Genomic DNA, 16,633 nt, shown 5'->3' with positions numbered 1-16,633 from the left:
ATCTGACAACACAAGTATAGTTGATAACGTGAAAAACTGAAACTTTTTGTAGCTTATGTTGACAATTATTTTTTCCCAAGCTTTCTTTCTATCTGTTTCTTTTTTGCAGCCCCAAGTGCAGGTACATTTTGTGCATGCTTGTTGTGTATGTGTGTATATGCATCGCAAATGCAATTTGCTAACTGTTTTACTTGCAACCACCTTAGTTGTTGGGAAATAGTACGCCAATAAATTATACTCTAAGCCGACAAACATCGTTTTTCAACTTTAAACAAATAAAAGACGTAACAAAGGTCCTCAATGAAGTTGTTAAACATTGACAAAGAGAATTCAATTGGAACAAATATAGAAGAATAATACATTCGAATGAAGTTGTTAAGCATTGTACCATCATCAACATAACTCAGCAAGACAAACTCCACAAGCACACCTTTTGCAACAAATACAGACGAATAATAAACTCGAATGATGCCCCCTTCATCATCAGGTAGAGATTATGTCACCCTGCTCTTGTGCAAAGAGCTCCTGTGCCTCTTCCACAAGAGAAGCGAGAGACCTGACAGGCACCTCACGGTCATTGCCAGCAAATATCATGCAGTTATCAACATCCGACATGGTAGCAAGAGCCTTGGACAGTGCCTCCTTGAAGTTATGTCTGTTGAACTCTCTGGTACAGCTGGGTGTGAGCTGAACCACTGCTATAACCACCTGACAAACAAGCTTCAGAATTCTCCAGCCGCCAGTCGTGGCATCCTGAAGCAGTTCTACTATCTCCTTGAGCTTCTTCACGAGTGCTGCATCATCAGGGATGGCACGGGTAAAATCATCTCCGCTGATCACATTTTTTTTGCATATCGCCATGGTGAGGGATAGCATGGACATAAGCATTTTTCTGTCCTCAGATTGTTCTTCAGTTTCCTGAATGGAAGGCTGTCTAGTGTCAGATTCAAAACCTTTTGGAGGCTGGCTTTCTACAATCATTTCTACATGAAAACCATTGCTTGGACCAGCCAGCATTACCACATCTGCAGCCTTTTCTCCTTTACTAGATAATATTTGATTAACAACCTGGAACAATATTTTCGGCACAAAGAGAGTATTAACAATGTCATAACCCTATCAATTTTTTTGAGAGGCTTAATCATATCATATATGACTCTGATACATATGAATGCAATGACAATAGCATGCATTCTTCACAAACAGAAATAAAGATTAGAGTACTGTAGAATTACTCATCAACAAAAATAGCGTATTTATAGGGTGCTCATCAACAATAATAGCATATTCAGGATTACTCATCTTCAGTCAAAACAGATTTCACATTAGACCAATAACTCCTAAAATTAAGACGGATATTAGAGGGAAAATTATATACAGAAACTAAAATGATAAGTATTTACATCCCCAGAACACCATCTTGCTAAAGCTAGCTACTGATTTCGCCCTAGAATTACTCAAGCCCAGGAACCAAAACCAACCCATGTTGCCTGGTTTATGTATGTTTGAAAAGCAAAGAAAACGTCAAAGACAATGGGAATAAGATTAAAATAGGTAGATGTTAGAGTGTTACCTTGGTCAACAGATTGACCATGTCTTGTTTGGGAAGTAGATAAATATCATTAACATTTGGTGCAGAAGTCAATGCAACACTATTATCTCTTGCACTTGGGACGCGAAGCAATAATCTCGCCAGTGCTTTCCCTGCTTTTCTCCTCACTCTCTTGTCTTTCTCTTCCTCTTCTTTTGCCACTATACCATTGTTGTTGCCATCCTCAAGGGAGATGCGCCCCAGTGTCTTGACGAGCATTTCAGTCATGCTTGTAGATTCATCAAAAGCTAGTTTTCTGAAAGAATCATCAAAGGCCAGCTCTGTAAGGATTTCTATCGCTTGCCCATGTAGTTCGGAGAAGGCATCTTCACTGTCAACCTCCAAAATACGCATCAAATTGCGGACAGCTACCATGTTGCGCGACATAGCATGTTGCAGCCTTATGGTGTCATCTGTAGGTCCAGCTCTGATAAGCCTGCTCACAACTGTGAGTGATCTGCTTAGCATCTCAGCCCATGTATGGTCCCATCCATGGCTGGGTAGGTCCTGGTAGCTTAGTGGTAATGTGATCTTAGAGAGGAGCCTTTGGTGTTTGATTATCTCTATACAGTTGTCTTCGTCTTGTGTGAGCCTCTCAAGAATCAGCAGGCCTTGAGAGATGGTGTCTTTGGTTCCTTTCGATACATAGGAGTACTCGTACCCTTCTCCAAAAACTAAAAGCAATCTAGTCTTGTACGCGACTTTTATGATCTGGATCAATGATTTTGTCTTGGGCAACTTGACTTGTTTTTTTTCGACGAATGGCTGGGCAACTTCTGGCTTAATATATTGGTTGCAGCTTTCAAGTAGGCAGCATATGCATCGAAGTAGATCCGGAAACTGGGTTATACATAGCTCACTTCCTAGATCCGCAACAATCCTTGCGGCACGCTCTCTGGTCTCGTGGTTATCTGTTCTTGTCAGGCCAATCATGTTGATCAGATTCTGAATTGCTTGGCTAGAAGACAGTAGCTCTTGTCTTATAGTTATACCTTGCATGACTAAAGTATCTAACACCCTTGCTCCACATAGACGGTCATCCTGAGATGCAGACTCCAGCAACCCAACATTGAATGTGATCAAGTTCCAGTTGTTGGGCAACAACCCGTCCTTCCGATACTTGTCTCTGGTTTTATTCAAGTATCTCCTAACAGTTTTGGGACCCCAAGCCCCAAATCCGGACCGTTTGCTCACCAACATCACCGGCTGAGATGTATTAACAAGTATCCAGAAAAAGACGGATAAACTCTGAAAGGTAACTAGAACATAGAAGATGATCATTGCCGCGTCCAGTTTTGCTTTGTTTGCAGCATCTCCACCTACATCGCCGTAATCACGTTGTACGAGACGTGCCACTGAGAGTGCCATGGCCAAAAATGGGCCAACCAAAATGATGGGCAATGCTATGCATATTGAGACAATCATCTTCACGACGAGCGATGTGGACACGATAAATATATTCACCAAGTGATCACAACTTTCCTTTGTCCACTTAAGCTGAATTTTCTGTCCCTTAGTCAAACTCAAACGTAATATGTGCACATCTGCCAGATAATCCCAACCAGTTACGATTTTCATTTCGAGCAGAATCCTGTGTTGTGTTATGTTATGTTAGCGAGCTGAGGCATAAAACTCCAGATGTATGGACACAAAAAACTTTCATAAAAAAAACAGAGAATAACAGTACGATAGGAGAAATGAACATACTTGGAATATCAGTTTATCTAGTATATAAAAAACCAGATAAGAAGCAGAGATGAGAAATGGACATACAGTTGGGACGCCATTAGAAGGCTCAGCACCGAGAGAGACCAGAAATCCTTGATGGTTAGGACGCTAACGTAGCCGCCGAGGAGCACAACGGTGGACCATAACAACGCAAAGAACCCTGCAGCGCCTGCCATGTTCCGTGCGGCCACCCGACTCTTGACATAGTAGTTGATCAGTTCTTCCGGCCTTTCGTCCGCTCCCTCCATTTTCTCTATCTATCTATATCTATGTACGTACTGTATGCAGGAAGGAGTACGTATTACGTTCTCAACTGTGAAATGACTAGTGTACTGACTCACAGCTGCTTTGGCGATGTGATTAGCCTTATGGCTTATCAGGGACAACTAAAGCCAGCCCAGCCAGGGTATCTATCTATGTAGAAGAGATATTGTCGGTGCCACCTCTGTTTGCAGTGCAAAGCAAAGTAGCTAGCGCTGGCGCTGGCGCTGGGGCCACCACCAGCAGCTTGTAGTGCACAAAAGAACATGCTTGGGCACTAACCAGAGCAAGAGATCGAATAATCACCAGCTAGGCTGCATGCAGATCGATCGGTCTAGCCATGCATGCATGCAGGCATCTATACCTAGGAGTCAAAGAACAAGCTAGCTAGCGTAGATAGAAAAACCACGAACGGTACGTATCCCCAAACTGAGCACGACTAACTCTATAATTGCCCAAGAACAAGAGGATGTTTTTTCGATAAATGACGTTTTTCTTAACTAAAAAATGTAGAATTAAATGGATACAATTTATGATTAGCAACACCCAAGAACAAGAAGATGTGGTTGCATGCTACTCCCTCCGTTCGTAAATATTTGTCCTGAAAATGGAAATAGATACATTCATTTTTAGGACAAGTATTTCGGACGAAGGGAGTATGTCGTTAGCCTAGCCGGCTCACAGGGAGCACGCCGGCCGTTGGAACGAGCACCTGGTACTGGACCTAGTCTTCCCGGCCCGATGGACGAGGCATCTTTAGCTTTTCTTTTTTACCAGCTTTCTCAACCTATACGTAAAATAAAGATGTGAGGAATAAAATATAGGACCGGTTCTGGTTCTATACTTGTCTTCACGGATGGGGTTTGCTAACATGGGAACCGGTCATACGCCAAGGACCGGTTCGGTTCTATATCGAGAGCGTGCGGCAGGCCCATCAGACCTAATTAATAGTGCCATGTTACTCACGTTTTTTTTTTTGGAATGGAATAGGGTTCTTTATTCATTCAAAGCGTTCAAAGGAATACAACATATATCAAGTATAGAACCCAGCCAGACATAGCGGCCTACGTCCAAAGATGACGCAACCTTAGCAAACAAATGAGCTTATGCTATACTCTCTCTATATCGCATTTTGTTGCTGGGATCGCGGAAAAGTGGTGGTGACAACACATGTGTGACGTCGATGGTCATGCTACTCGAGCTTTCCGGTCTTGAGCTCCGGGGTGAAAGCCTAGGTCTGACCCGAGTTGGTTATACCTGGCAATGGCGATATTATGTCGTTACCTTGTTGAAGGCATTGCTCGGTTTTGCTTGGACTGATTCTTCAGGGTGAAAACCTAGATTCTTCCCTTTGGTGATTGGATCCGGTGACGGTGACGCTTGAGCGTTGCTCCCTTCTTAAAGGCGTTGCTGTTGAAGAACTTCATCATCCGTGTGGTGTTATTAAATGGTTGGTGCGGATATGGTCCTTGCTATAGCTTGCTACTTGCAGATCTGATTTCTTTAGGAATTTTTTTCATCGTCTACGAATAGCTTTGGTCTTATATGACTTTGCTATTTGCTGGCGTTTTTTGTGTGTGTTGGTGTTGGCTGTGTGCATCCTAGCTATGCAGAGGCCGGGTGTGTGTTCATTGTGTTTGTATCCTCTTGATGCTCCATTATAAGCTAATAAAATCCACCCTTTGTCAAAAAAAAAAATGCTCATGAACTAAAGTCGCCCGTCCGTCTGAATGATGATGCACGATGCTCCATCTCCCTCAAGATCATCATGTACGAGCACAAGGCCTTTTTATGATAGTTGGCTACCGCCTGTAGACAGTCAGAGGCCAATGTTACTGCATCTATGTTAAGATCATGTGCAGGAGCAAAACCCTCATTGCATACAGATGCAGTAGCTTCAAGGCACGATGGATCAGTTTGGCCTTCTACGACAACCACAGAAGCACCTACAAACTGGCCCTTTTCATCTCGACACAAAGAAGATGCTGCATGCACCCTTCCGGCCATCTCTAGATAGAACCCCGTCAACATTAACCTTAAATCACCCCGCATGTGGAGTAAGCCATTTTCTTGTCGGCCTTGGTGTTCCTTGATTCACATTCAACTTCTTGGGTTTTGCAGAAACCTGAATCTCCTCCAAATATCTTTTTATGAGACCCCAAGTAGACATCGGGTCTTGATATTCCTCGTCGTGAATTGCTCTCCTCCTTGCCCATCATATGCACAAGCGATCATCGAAACCTTTGGCTTGTCGCAAAAAGTAATGGGGAAACCGGGTCGCCTTGTCGTACACTTCTTCTGCATTTGAATTCTTTCCCAGGAACTCCGTTAAGAAGCACCGAAGATGATCCAGAGTTCAACATTTTTTTATCCACATGCACCAGCGATCATCGAAACCTTTGGCTTCCATAATATCCAGGATAAAATTGTGTTCCATTGTATCAAACGCCTTTTCGAAGTCCAGTTTTAGAACCACAATTTCCCTGCCAGAGTGCTTGCATTGATATAAATATTCGTACACCCACACCAAGCAATCTTGGATAGTCCTTGTTTTAATGAAGCCATACTGGTTACGATGCACTAATTTAAGAATCCAAGCTTGCAATCTTTCGGCTAAAATTTTGGTGAGCACACAATTCAGCAAAGAAATTGGCCGAAAATCATTGACTGTCTCTGGAGTAATCTTCTTGGGTATGAGAGTTATAAGCGATGTATTTAAGCATTTGAAATCTATTTTACCTTCCCAAAAATCAGCACACAACTGATAGAAATCTGCTTTGATAATATCCCAACATACCTTGAGAAAGTGTCCAGAGAAACCATCTGGGCTAGGGGCCCTATCAGCAGGAATAATTTTGATCACATGATCAATTTCATCGTTTGAGAAGGGGGCCGGAAGCTCATCCAGTCCAGGAACAGTTTGAACTAAATTAGATAGTTGGAAATCATACACAAGAGCATTTGAGAGACTCCCATCCTGTGAGTGTAGCATTCCAGAAAAGCAGCCACGTTTTCATCAAGATCTTCAATAAGACGGCCATCTGAAATTTTTAAATTGGGAATGGAATTCTGTCGATACCTTTCTGTAGCTCTAGCTTGAAAATACTTGGTGTTTTCCTCTCCTTTGACAGCCCAACGAAATGTGCATCATTTCTTCCAGTACTCATTTTGATCTTTGAGAAGTCTGATTAAATGATTCTTCAAAAATCTTCTAAAATTTGCCTCCAGTATCGTGAGATATCTTTTCTCCTCTAGCTCATCAAGTTGAAGTAGAACCTTGTTGCAGTTTTCAGTTAACAAACTTAGCTTAGATATTGATTTACTCCATTTTTAAGTGCATATCTAAGCCTTTTAAGTTTCCCCGAAAGTCTAGTGGCAGAGGAAGAAGCTTTGAGAGGAGTATTCCAGGATTTCTCCACTGTTGACATGAAATCCGGATGAGATGGCCCAAAAATTTCAAATCTTAATAGTTTGCATTTAGGGATCGCAGTGTCAATTGACATCACATAAGGTACATGATCGGAGATTGGGCGAGCCAAGGGTTTTACCATAGTGTTGGGGAAGGCTAAAATCCATTCTGGCGAGGAGAAGAACCAATCAAGCTGCTCCAAAAGAGGTTGATCCTGCATGTTGGACCACATGTACTGTCTGCCCTTGATAGGAATTTCTAACAAAGACAGTCCGCTAATTATTTCATTAAATTTAAGGATATCATCCACATTTCCTCCTGGTAAATTCCTATTTTCCAGATATCGCATAAAATTAAAATCTGCCATGAAATTCCAAAGATCATCAACATTGATTTCCAAATCCGAAAGCCAATCAAAAAAAAAACAATTCTTTCCTGACCCGTGCATCGTCCATATATGTTGGAAAGAGACCAGGTTTTATTGCATTACAGAGCCTCAAATTTTATTGTAGGCACAAAAGGCATTTTGTGGATGACCACACCCGAGAATTGGCTACTACACCAAATAATTAGACCACCCGAGGCACCGGTCGATGGCATAAATTCAAATTTGTCAAAGCGGTGTGGACAACATTTATGAATGTAAGAGTGATCAAAATTCTCTTTTTTTTTTTGTTTCTTGCAAACAAACAATGGAGCAGTTAGCTTCATCAATCTCATTGCGCAGCGCAAGACACTTGTTATCGTCATTCATACCACGCATATTCCAACATAGGATGTTCCATAGTGCAGTCGGGATAGTTCAGATAAAATAAACAAAGTGATAATGGGAAGTAAATGACAGGGACCACAAAATACTGAAGCGTAGAGAAAACTATCAGGAATCGTGCCTAAATGGAGGTAGACGGATCCTTCAGAAGGATTTCCTCTGCAAGCTCAGCTTCAGGGATACCGCGCATGGAGGTGCCCACCATCTGTATCATAGCAATCGAGGTAGGTTCTGGAACATTGTGATCATCGGACTCCCCAACAGTAGCATCATCCTCTGTTTCCATTGATTGATCATGTGGAACATCCTCCAATTAATGAGGCACCAGCTAGCCTTGGTTTAACATGGGAAACTTGCTTCCTTTTTCAGAAAGAGAGGGAGCCTTGAAACCTAAATACCTCGTGGATCTGTTGCTACGCCTGACCTCAGAGACATCCAGTGGAGTGATCACACGACGACGTTTCTTAGACGCAGCAGTGTCAACAGCCATAGCTTCAGTTGTGCCCAAAGAAGAAGAGTAACTGTCATACTCATCAGTGATGTCATCAGCTGCATTCAAAAACCTGTCGTCAAGGACCTCAAGTACTGCACACCAAACTTCCTGGGAGATGTAAGTAACTGCATTGACATGAGCAGAAGGAGAAAGGGAACCTGGTGCGGCGGCCACTCCGATCAGTTCATGCAGAAAAGATTGAACGCCATGCATGAAGATCATGCACTCTTCCATTGGATTCACATTAGTAGCAGAGAGGCCAATACGAGGCATGAAAACTGTAGCATAGCAGTGTATCAAGAAGTCAAGTTAATTTTCACCAACAGGTAGCTCTACTTCCACATCGTCATTGCCAATCTGACGAAAAACAAACTGTCCTGCAGCAGTCCCATCAACAACACTATCAGTTGCCCTTTCAACCATAGCAACGTGCTCATTCCAGACGCGAAGACCATCGTCCTACTCTGCGCCACTAGTCTGAATTCCATCCATCATTGACGGCCCCTCATATCCAGTCATCTGACGGTAACTGAAGCCCCGATAAGGTTCAGGGACAGGAGGCAGCACATGCCACTCTCCCCAGCCCTGCCGAGGCGGCGGAGGAGCCGGAGCAGCCTCCCAAGCGTTAGCCGTGTTCTGCATCTGCCAAACCTGCGCATCATGTTGCGCCTGCTGAATTGCAGCCTCTAGGAGGAACCTCATCTTCATTCCCAGCCAGGTTTGGGTTGGGATTTCTTCCATTGAGAATGTAGACAGGGACAGACCACGACTTTCCAAGCCCGGTGATATCTGTAAACTTTTCACCACAAGACTGAACGGAACCAGAGCAACTTCATTGATAAGAACACGCACAATAACATGCGCGTTACAGTGACCAGGGCGATGCCAGTAAGTAATACGCCCAAAGCAAGACACCTCTTTAATGAGATGATATTCAGTCTGATAATCCATAGGAAATGCAAGGAGCATGGTCCAAGCTTCCCTCTCGATCAATGGCCTACGCATGTTAGGTCCCTCATCATGTCGTAGCAAGGTAAAAGTGGAGTGATTGCCAAGCGCATGCGGACTAGTATCAACCAGAGCATCACGAATCAGCTGGTCCTCAAATCTAACCAATCCAACACAGAAGGGATACATCTCATGATCATCAGTCCGAGCTCCATGATCTCTATGCAACACCCTACGAACAGCTGCCAGCACATGCTCCCTATGCAGATCTGAAGGGGAAATTGAAAATTATTCGTGGATTAATAATGGTCATGAATTTTAAAATTATTTGTGTAATTCAAAAAATATTCCTGGATTTTAAAAATATTCCTGAATTTCATAATATTTTCATGAATTTTAAAATTTTCCCTGAATTTCAAAAACTATTCAGAAATTTATAATATATTAATGAATATCAAGAATGTTTCTATATTTCCATAAAATATTCCCGTGTTTGGAAAAGTGTTCCAATTTTTTTAAAAGTTCACGAAATAAAACATGAAAAAGATGATAAAAAACGGAAAATACGTATATCTAAAAAAACAAGAAAAAGGTTATCTTCTTCTCTTGGCCCAGGAAGAAATAAAACTGTTAATTGGACCGGGCTGGACATAAGAATAACTGGTACGCTGCCTCTATCTTCCTCTCCGCCCAGATCACTCGCCCCCTAGCTCATAGCCCTACCTGAAGGGAAGGACAGGGCGTGCGCCGCCGTTCAGCCGGCAGCTTGACACCGTCCCCGTCGGCGGCCACCGCTTTGCCTCCCGATTTGAGCTCCGGCTTTCTATCTCCTTCCTTCCCTCTTAGAGATCCACCGATTTCTTTTCTTTTCTTCTCTCGTGGAAACCCTAGCTTGCATTTTACTACTTGCTTGTAGTGGAGCGGCGACAGTAAGAAGCCGTGAGAGAGAGGGGGATTGATGATGGATGCTGATGAGAATGAGATCCCCCAACCGTAAGATTTCATTTTCATTGCGCGCAGTTTGTTTCTGTTCTTGCAGCATTGGATGTATTAACTGCAGCAACATTGTTGGCCGGAGGAATTTGTCTGACGCCGCTCTGTGTTTGCCGATTTTCCAGCGAGGAGGAGAAACCATGCGTGGATCTCGAGTTGCAGCGATACACCCCGACATCGATGGTGGCCGCGGTAGCCAAGGTGCTCGACGACAGCGACCTCCTCGTTGAGATCCTTCTCCGTGTCGCGTTCCCCACCGCGCTCGTCCGCGCCGCACTCGTCTGCAGGCGCTGGTTCCACCACGCCTCCAACAGCCGGTTCCTCCGCCGCTTCCGCAAGATCCACCCGCCCCGCCTCCTCGGCTTCTACGCTTTTTTCGAGCGTGCACGCTTCATCCCGATGCAGCCTCAACCCCCGGAGCTTGCCGTCGTTGTCCGCCACCTTGCGAGCTGCAGGTTTGCCTACTACATCAACATTGAGGACTGCCGCAATGGCAATATCTTAACCAGCGGCCGACGAGGAGGAGTATGGACGTATCAAGTCTACCACCTGTTGTGCCCTGAGAGAGATATGCCCATCATCCCACCACTCCCTTGTGTCGAGACCGGAATTTACTACATTCTCGCTGAAATCCTCTCCAGAGAAGAAGGCGATGGACTGTCCTATTTCTATTTGTTGGTGGAGCCTGCCAAGGAGACAAAGAAGGTCATGGTGCGCCTATATGTGTTGCAAGATGGTGCCTGGTGCATGCTTACCTTGGCCACAAACCAGCTCCATTGTCCGCGGCCAAGGCCAAAGCCTGTGCTCGTCCACAACAAAATCTATATGGCGGCCGCCCAAAGTGACGACATTATTGTCTTGGATTTGACTGACTCAAGTTTCTCCACGATTCACCTCCCACAAGGAGTGGAGTATGCCTCTTCAGAAATCATGTTGTCACGGACTGATGATGCTTCTGGTGTATATCTCATTCATGTCCGTCCCAAGGAGTTTCAACTTTGCGTATGGCTCCACAAGGGGGGGCAACTGGCTGCTGGTAGATACCACATCTATTTGCATGAGATGCGTGCTATTTTGGGGAAGAAAGATCACCCGTATGTGCTTATAGGGAAGGTGGGAGACGATGCTCAGTTTGTATTTTTAAAGGTTTCTCGATACATATTCTACTTGGATATCAAGTGCAGGACACTGCGTAAAGTATATGAGGAGACAGATGATGATCGATGTTATGGCGGCGTCCATCCTATTATGATGATTTGGCCACCCACATTCCCTGCCCTCAAGGATGATCCTAAAAGGTTTGCCTTTTGAACTTTAGAGGATCTGTGTAGTGCACTTGTTGGGGTTACAAAATTTTGTGCTTTACTGTACATCGTGTTTGGTATAGTTGTGTGGTGGTGTTGGCTGCATGATTTATTCCTTAGGCCATAACTGATATTTGAAATGCTTGCCGTAAGATCAGTTGAACAATACTACTTAAGCAACATTACCATGCTGTTATTTTCTGCTGTCTTCCTTTAAACTGTGAACCTCAAGCTATGTATGAGATTTTCAATGCTTGTTTTTTCCCCAATATTGCTTACAGTATGCTTGAGCTTATCCATGAATTTTGATTCACCATGAAATCTTTCCTTGTGTGTGATGATTGCAAAGTGGCTATTACAAAGCTACGGGCAATTTGTGTTTGTGTGGTGTTTCTCCCTTGTATGATGGGAGTTTTGTTGTGGTGGAATACAAACTATAGATTGGAAATTTCTGACCGTATGGGATATGGTGGCATTGAACCTCCACTCTTGTAGCCTTTTGTAATAAAAAAACAACTACATAGATCTAGCAGATCCATTATTTGATTTGATTTCTGAGCGTGCATAACATTTGACTATCGTTGTACCAACCATTTTTCTCTTGTTTGCCCATTTGATATTTTGGTCCTTAAAGTGGCAAATCAAATATATTCTGTTATATTTTGCGGGGAAAAAGGATCAATAAAAACAAATATATTATGATGCTTGGTTATCTATCTCAGATTCTGATCGTTCGTTTGTTTCCTCTGAAACAGGAACAGGAGTGCCATGTGAAGAACAATTATATCAAGAAGCTTTTGGACAGGGCCTCGTCAAGGAATAAATAGCAGAGAGCTGCACTGCCTTAATAGCAGCAGGTCCACTGTAACCTGCACTTGCACTAGATTAATCAGGATGCTATGTAACTAAAGCAAGCAGGTGCCCTGCATGATACACAGATACTAGTCTGATCCGCTTGCCTATTCATGGACCCGCCCGCTTGTTGTTATGCGTGATATTTGCAGAATCAGTCACCATTGTTGAATCGAATCGGTTCCAAGTTAGTGATGTGGTTCTAACGCGGCAGTAGAACTAAACGTTGCTTTGAGGCTACATGCATGTTGATGACCACACCGTGCTGCTGGTTTAGCATGGCTTTGGTGGGGTGAGTAAGAGAATGATGTGTTAGTAACAAGCGGGCAAGCTTTAACATATATTTTATGCATGCAGTAGTATTTAGTTAGATTGAACCAAGGTTACTGCAAGTGGGATGCGTTGTCCCACTATGCAGTAATGTACTCCCTTCGTAAAGAAATATAAAAATGATCTAAACGCTCTTATATTTCTTTACAGAGGGAGTACTAACTAAAGCCCGATGTTTCTGTTGCGAGGACCAAGTGAAAACACTGCTTGATTGATTATCATATCAAAGCTGAATGCAGTAGACAGCTGAAACGCTATCTGTAATTGTCCATCAAAATCTTCTCCCCGGCAATCCTCACACGCTCGCTTTCCATCTCGGATGGATGTCCTTCACAAGCCTTGTCTCAGCCCTCGCTGCCCCGCCGCTCATCACCATCATTTGTGACACCTCAACCTCACCAAGGCCGACATCGGCAATGCCCGGGTCGCCTCTGCCTTCGGCGATGTATTCTTGAGGCTAGCCATGGCACGATATGTGACCTTTTTGACATGCTCTATGGTTGCGCTTTTCTCGTCACGATTTCCATGCCAGCTGTTTTCTACATGTCCATCATGGACGGTCTTGCTGGAAACATCACTGTCCGCTTTCGCATTGGTGTCTGGCTTGCCACATTCATGGTGGTGACCCAGCAATACCACTGCATGATGTAGTATGCCAGTTGTTGATATAACACTCATAAGACATCGTCTTATGAACTTTATATCCCTCAAAGTATATAACAGAAACATTCGGGGTCCAAACCACCATTATATTACAGGTTTATTCAAGGAAAAATCCAAACGTTTAAACAATTCAAACAACTGATACTGAATTGCGGGGTACCACTATTGATCATGCGATCACTTATTAAGTTCTCATGGTTTTATTGATCACTTCTTTTTAACCATTTTACCATGACTTTCCGATTTCTATAGCAACCTATGTCTTATATTTCAAAATATGCAATATCCGTCTTTCTATAGGAAACGAGTGAATTGCAGAAAACCACCACATTAGCGCCTAGGTTTGCAGTAAAGACCGTTTTACGAATTTCTGCCAGAAACCACTGATTTTTTGCCTAATTTTTTGCAAAAAACACTAATCGGTCACTTCAGGCATTTTAACTGTGATTATGACATGTGGGTCCCACATTTGATGACGTGGCGTAACGGTTCATGGTGGACGACTTTATACATTGTTAGCTGAGGGATATTCTTGATTTACAAAACAGTCCCTGTAATTTTACAGGGACACCCTTCAATAAAAAAAACAAAACGCAATCAGGTCCACACATAGATTTGAGCTGCCCAAGTAGGCGAGCAGAGCAGCACGCCTGCAATGGTCTCGTCGCCGGGAGCGGGAGTAGAGGGCACGGCCACAGGTGAGCGGCTGCTGCAGTAGTCGGCGGCGGAGCTGGCCGGGCGGGTGGGCCGCGCCTTGACCCTCAGCCCGAGGTTGCTAGAGCTCCGGCGTCCGTCGACCCAGCCTGTGGTCGAGCCACCAGAGGAAGCCGCCTGCCGTCTAGCCGCAAAGTTCGCCGGATCCAGGACGCCGGGGACCACAGTGGATCCATGGCCGCGCGGTCCGGATCTGCCATGACCCGCACGTCGTGCTTGACGCCGGTCCGCTCATGTGGCCACCATGACGCAGGGACGGGACGGGCGCGAGGGCGCCGCGAGGTCCAGGTAGGTTGGAGCCGAGAGGAGGGAGGATGGAGAAGGAAGGCGCGGCCGTCGCCGGCCCCACGTTCCCCCGTGCTGCGCGAGGCCGCGCCGCTGCTTGCTCCGGGGCTACGCGCCACCAGCTCGAGAAACAGAGAGAAAAGAGGAAGGAGAAGGGGAGGCGCGGCCGAGATGCCGGAATGCGCGCCGCCGGCTCACAAAAGAGAGAGGAGGGAGGATGGAGAAGGGGAGGCGCTGGGGCGGGGTCGTACGGCTTGGGGCCGGCCGGCGCGCATGGCTGCGGTGGAATGGGTGGTTGACCTGGGCCACGACCGTTTTGAACTGACGGAATATGGGAGTCAACATGGGCCGTGTAGTTGGGCCTGAGGAAGTCGAGATGAGGAGGTTTCGGTGACAATGGCATCATGCTCCAGACCCTCCGCGGCGACGGCGCCTCCATTGCCGGCCGGTGGGTGTGGCGAGGCGTCGGCGTCTGGTGCGGGCTCTTGAATCATTTCAGGTTCCTCGTCCGCCATCCTCTCCTTTCTTCCTTGAACTATTCTGCTTCTGCAAATGGCTTCTTTCTTGCACAGAGCTTCTGCTAAGGGACTAGTTATTGTCCGAACTTCATAAACAAACTTGGGTACAAATTAGCCTTCGAAGCAAGTTTCTCCTATGAATCTGTAGGCATGAATCCATAAATAAGGGCACTTCGGATCAGACAGTGTTTGTATGGTCGATTCTCCCAGTAGTTTCAACTTGATTGATGAATTTCTGCCCCTCTCTTTTGCAGTTCAGGTTGATTTAGGAAAAATCATGAATAAGGCCCGTACCTGTACTCTAGGACATGCACGAGACCAAAAAGTTTCAGAACATTTATCTTCCTTTTCTTCTATTCCCTCCATTTCTAAATATAGAGATTTAATATGGACTACATAGAGATGCATATATACATATTTTAGAGTGTAGATTCACTTATTTTGCTCCGTTTGTAGTCCGCATTAGAGTGCAAATCGCGGTTTGTTCTCTCGCAAGTTATAACGCATTTGCACAATGTAGGATAGGAGGGTAGAGGGGCCATTGCCTTTGCTGTGATGGTGATGTTGAGGTAGGAGTTGGTAAAAGGTACGACGTTGGTGTTTATGATTGAGAGGCCCTGGTTCTCCAGCTCGGAGAGGACCATCACCAGCACCCCTTTTCTCCCTCTGCAGCAGATACTCAGGAGCGCTGTGTTCCCCAGGATGCTGGCCTCGATGTCCGGGCTCGAGTACCCGGAGCCGCTCCCGCTGGGGCCTGCTGCACCATTGTCGGCAGCGGATATGTGGCACTTGCTGTCAAACACCATGGACTCTGACGATCTCCGTGAGCCTTGCTCATCCAGGGCCTTCGCCTTCTCCTCTAGCTGCTTCACATAGTCGATGGTGCTCCCCAGCAGAGATAGCTTGTCTGTCTGAATAGAATGGCAATGGCTAACTAATTAAGCTGCAGCCTGCAGGTACCTGGCGTTCACATAAACGCACCTTCTTAATGCCGGGGATGATGGTAGCCAAGGACACGAACTCCTGCTGCAGCTTCTCCCGTCGCTTGCGCTCGGCAATGACATGCTCTTGCGCGTTCGCTGGCGCCCTGCCCCGCCTCTGTGGCACCTGCAGCTGTTGCATCGTCCCCTGGGCGCCGTCGTGCCGCCAGCAGGCTCGTCCGGAGCAGTTGAGGGTGCTATCGAAAGAGACGAAGTTGGACGATGGCGGCTGAGACGGCTGCCCTGGCGGACAAAGCTTGGGAAATTGGAGCTGCGAGATGGATTGAACGGCGGGACCGCCATTGGTGGCGTGTAGTACCGCTCTTGATGATCCGCCAGCGGTGGCTCTGCGAACTGCTGCTCCATGCCTGGTAGAGGTAGAGGTACGTGACCCCCTTCTTGCTGGTACATGTAAACTAGCTCCTCCTCTTGCTGACATGACATGAGCCATTGCAGTAAGAGTTAATTACTTCATACTAAACTACATACCAATGCAATACCATTAACTCGCACCATCTAAACATTCAGATGTCAAAAGTAATTAGATTTGAAACAAGTGCATGTGCTTATATTATACCGTCTGCGCAAGCCATTGGTTTGGTTGCTCCATAACTGCCTGCACAAGAAGGTTTTTTGATCACTAAACATATACAAGCGCAGACCCAAGAACACCAAGCTTATTGGTCATGGAGAAGTAGTAGAGTTTCTGGTGAATATACCTGAAACCTCCAATTCCGTTATTTTACCTGCGTTCTCCTCTCCGCTGCTCTCGTTTCTTGACCGGCGTCCTGTCAT

General features: G+C 45.3%; 2 protein-coding genes and 1 pseudogene across 3 annotated transcripts; 1 reads left to right on the top strand and 2 right to left on the bottom strand.

Moving 5' to 3' along the window:
• Window positions 1–128: 128 nt before the first annotated feature.
• LOC123099236 (uncharacterized) lies at window positions 129–3,639 on the bottom strand. Of its 2 annotated transcripts, none has more exons than XM_044521409.1 (3): window positions 3,365–3,639; window positions 1,574–3,182; window positions 129–1,068 (listed from the first exon to the last, which is right to left on the bottom strand). In XM_044521409.1, exons 1-3 carry the CDS (start codon window positions 3,565–3,567, stop codon window positions 484–486), a joined length of 2,397 nt encoding a protein of 798 aa, XP_044377344.1. In that variant the 5' UTR covers window positions 3,568–3,639; the 3' UTR covers window positions 129–483. The 2 variants fall into 2 exon arrangements, with proteins under 2 accessions (XP_044377344.1, XP_044377345.1); XM_044521410.1 differs by having other exon boundaries at window positions 129–918.
• Window positions 3,640–9,899: 6,260 nt separating this feature from the next.
• On the top strand, window positions 9,900–12,568 carry LOC123100784 (uncharacterized). The gene is made up of 3 exons (XM_044522663.1): window positions 9,900–10,192; window positions 10,318–11,490; window positions 12,252–12,568. Exons 1-3 carry the CDS (start codon window positions 10,158–10,160, stop codon window positions 12,268–12,270), a joined length of 1,227 nt encoding a protein of 408 aa, XP_044378598.1. The 5' UTR covers window positions 9,900–10,157; the 3' UTR covers window positions 12,271–12,568.
• Window positions 12,569–13,938: 1,370 nt separating this feature from the next.
• On the bottom strand, window positions 13,939–16,633 carry LOC123097230 (uncharacterized; annotated as a pseudogene).

This window comes from Triticum aestivum, chromosome 4D (assembly GCF_018294505.1).
Source record: "Triticum aestivum cultivar Chinese Spring chromosome 4D, IWGSC CS RefSeq v2.1, whole genome shotgun sequence".
Taxonomy (NCBI): domain Eukaryota; kingdom Viridiplantae; phylum Streptophyta; class Magnoliopsida; order Poales; family Poaceae; genus Triticum; species Triticum aestivum.
This window is presented reverse-complemented; position numbering and strand designations above follow the sequence as displayed.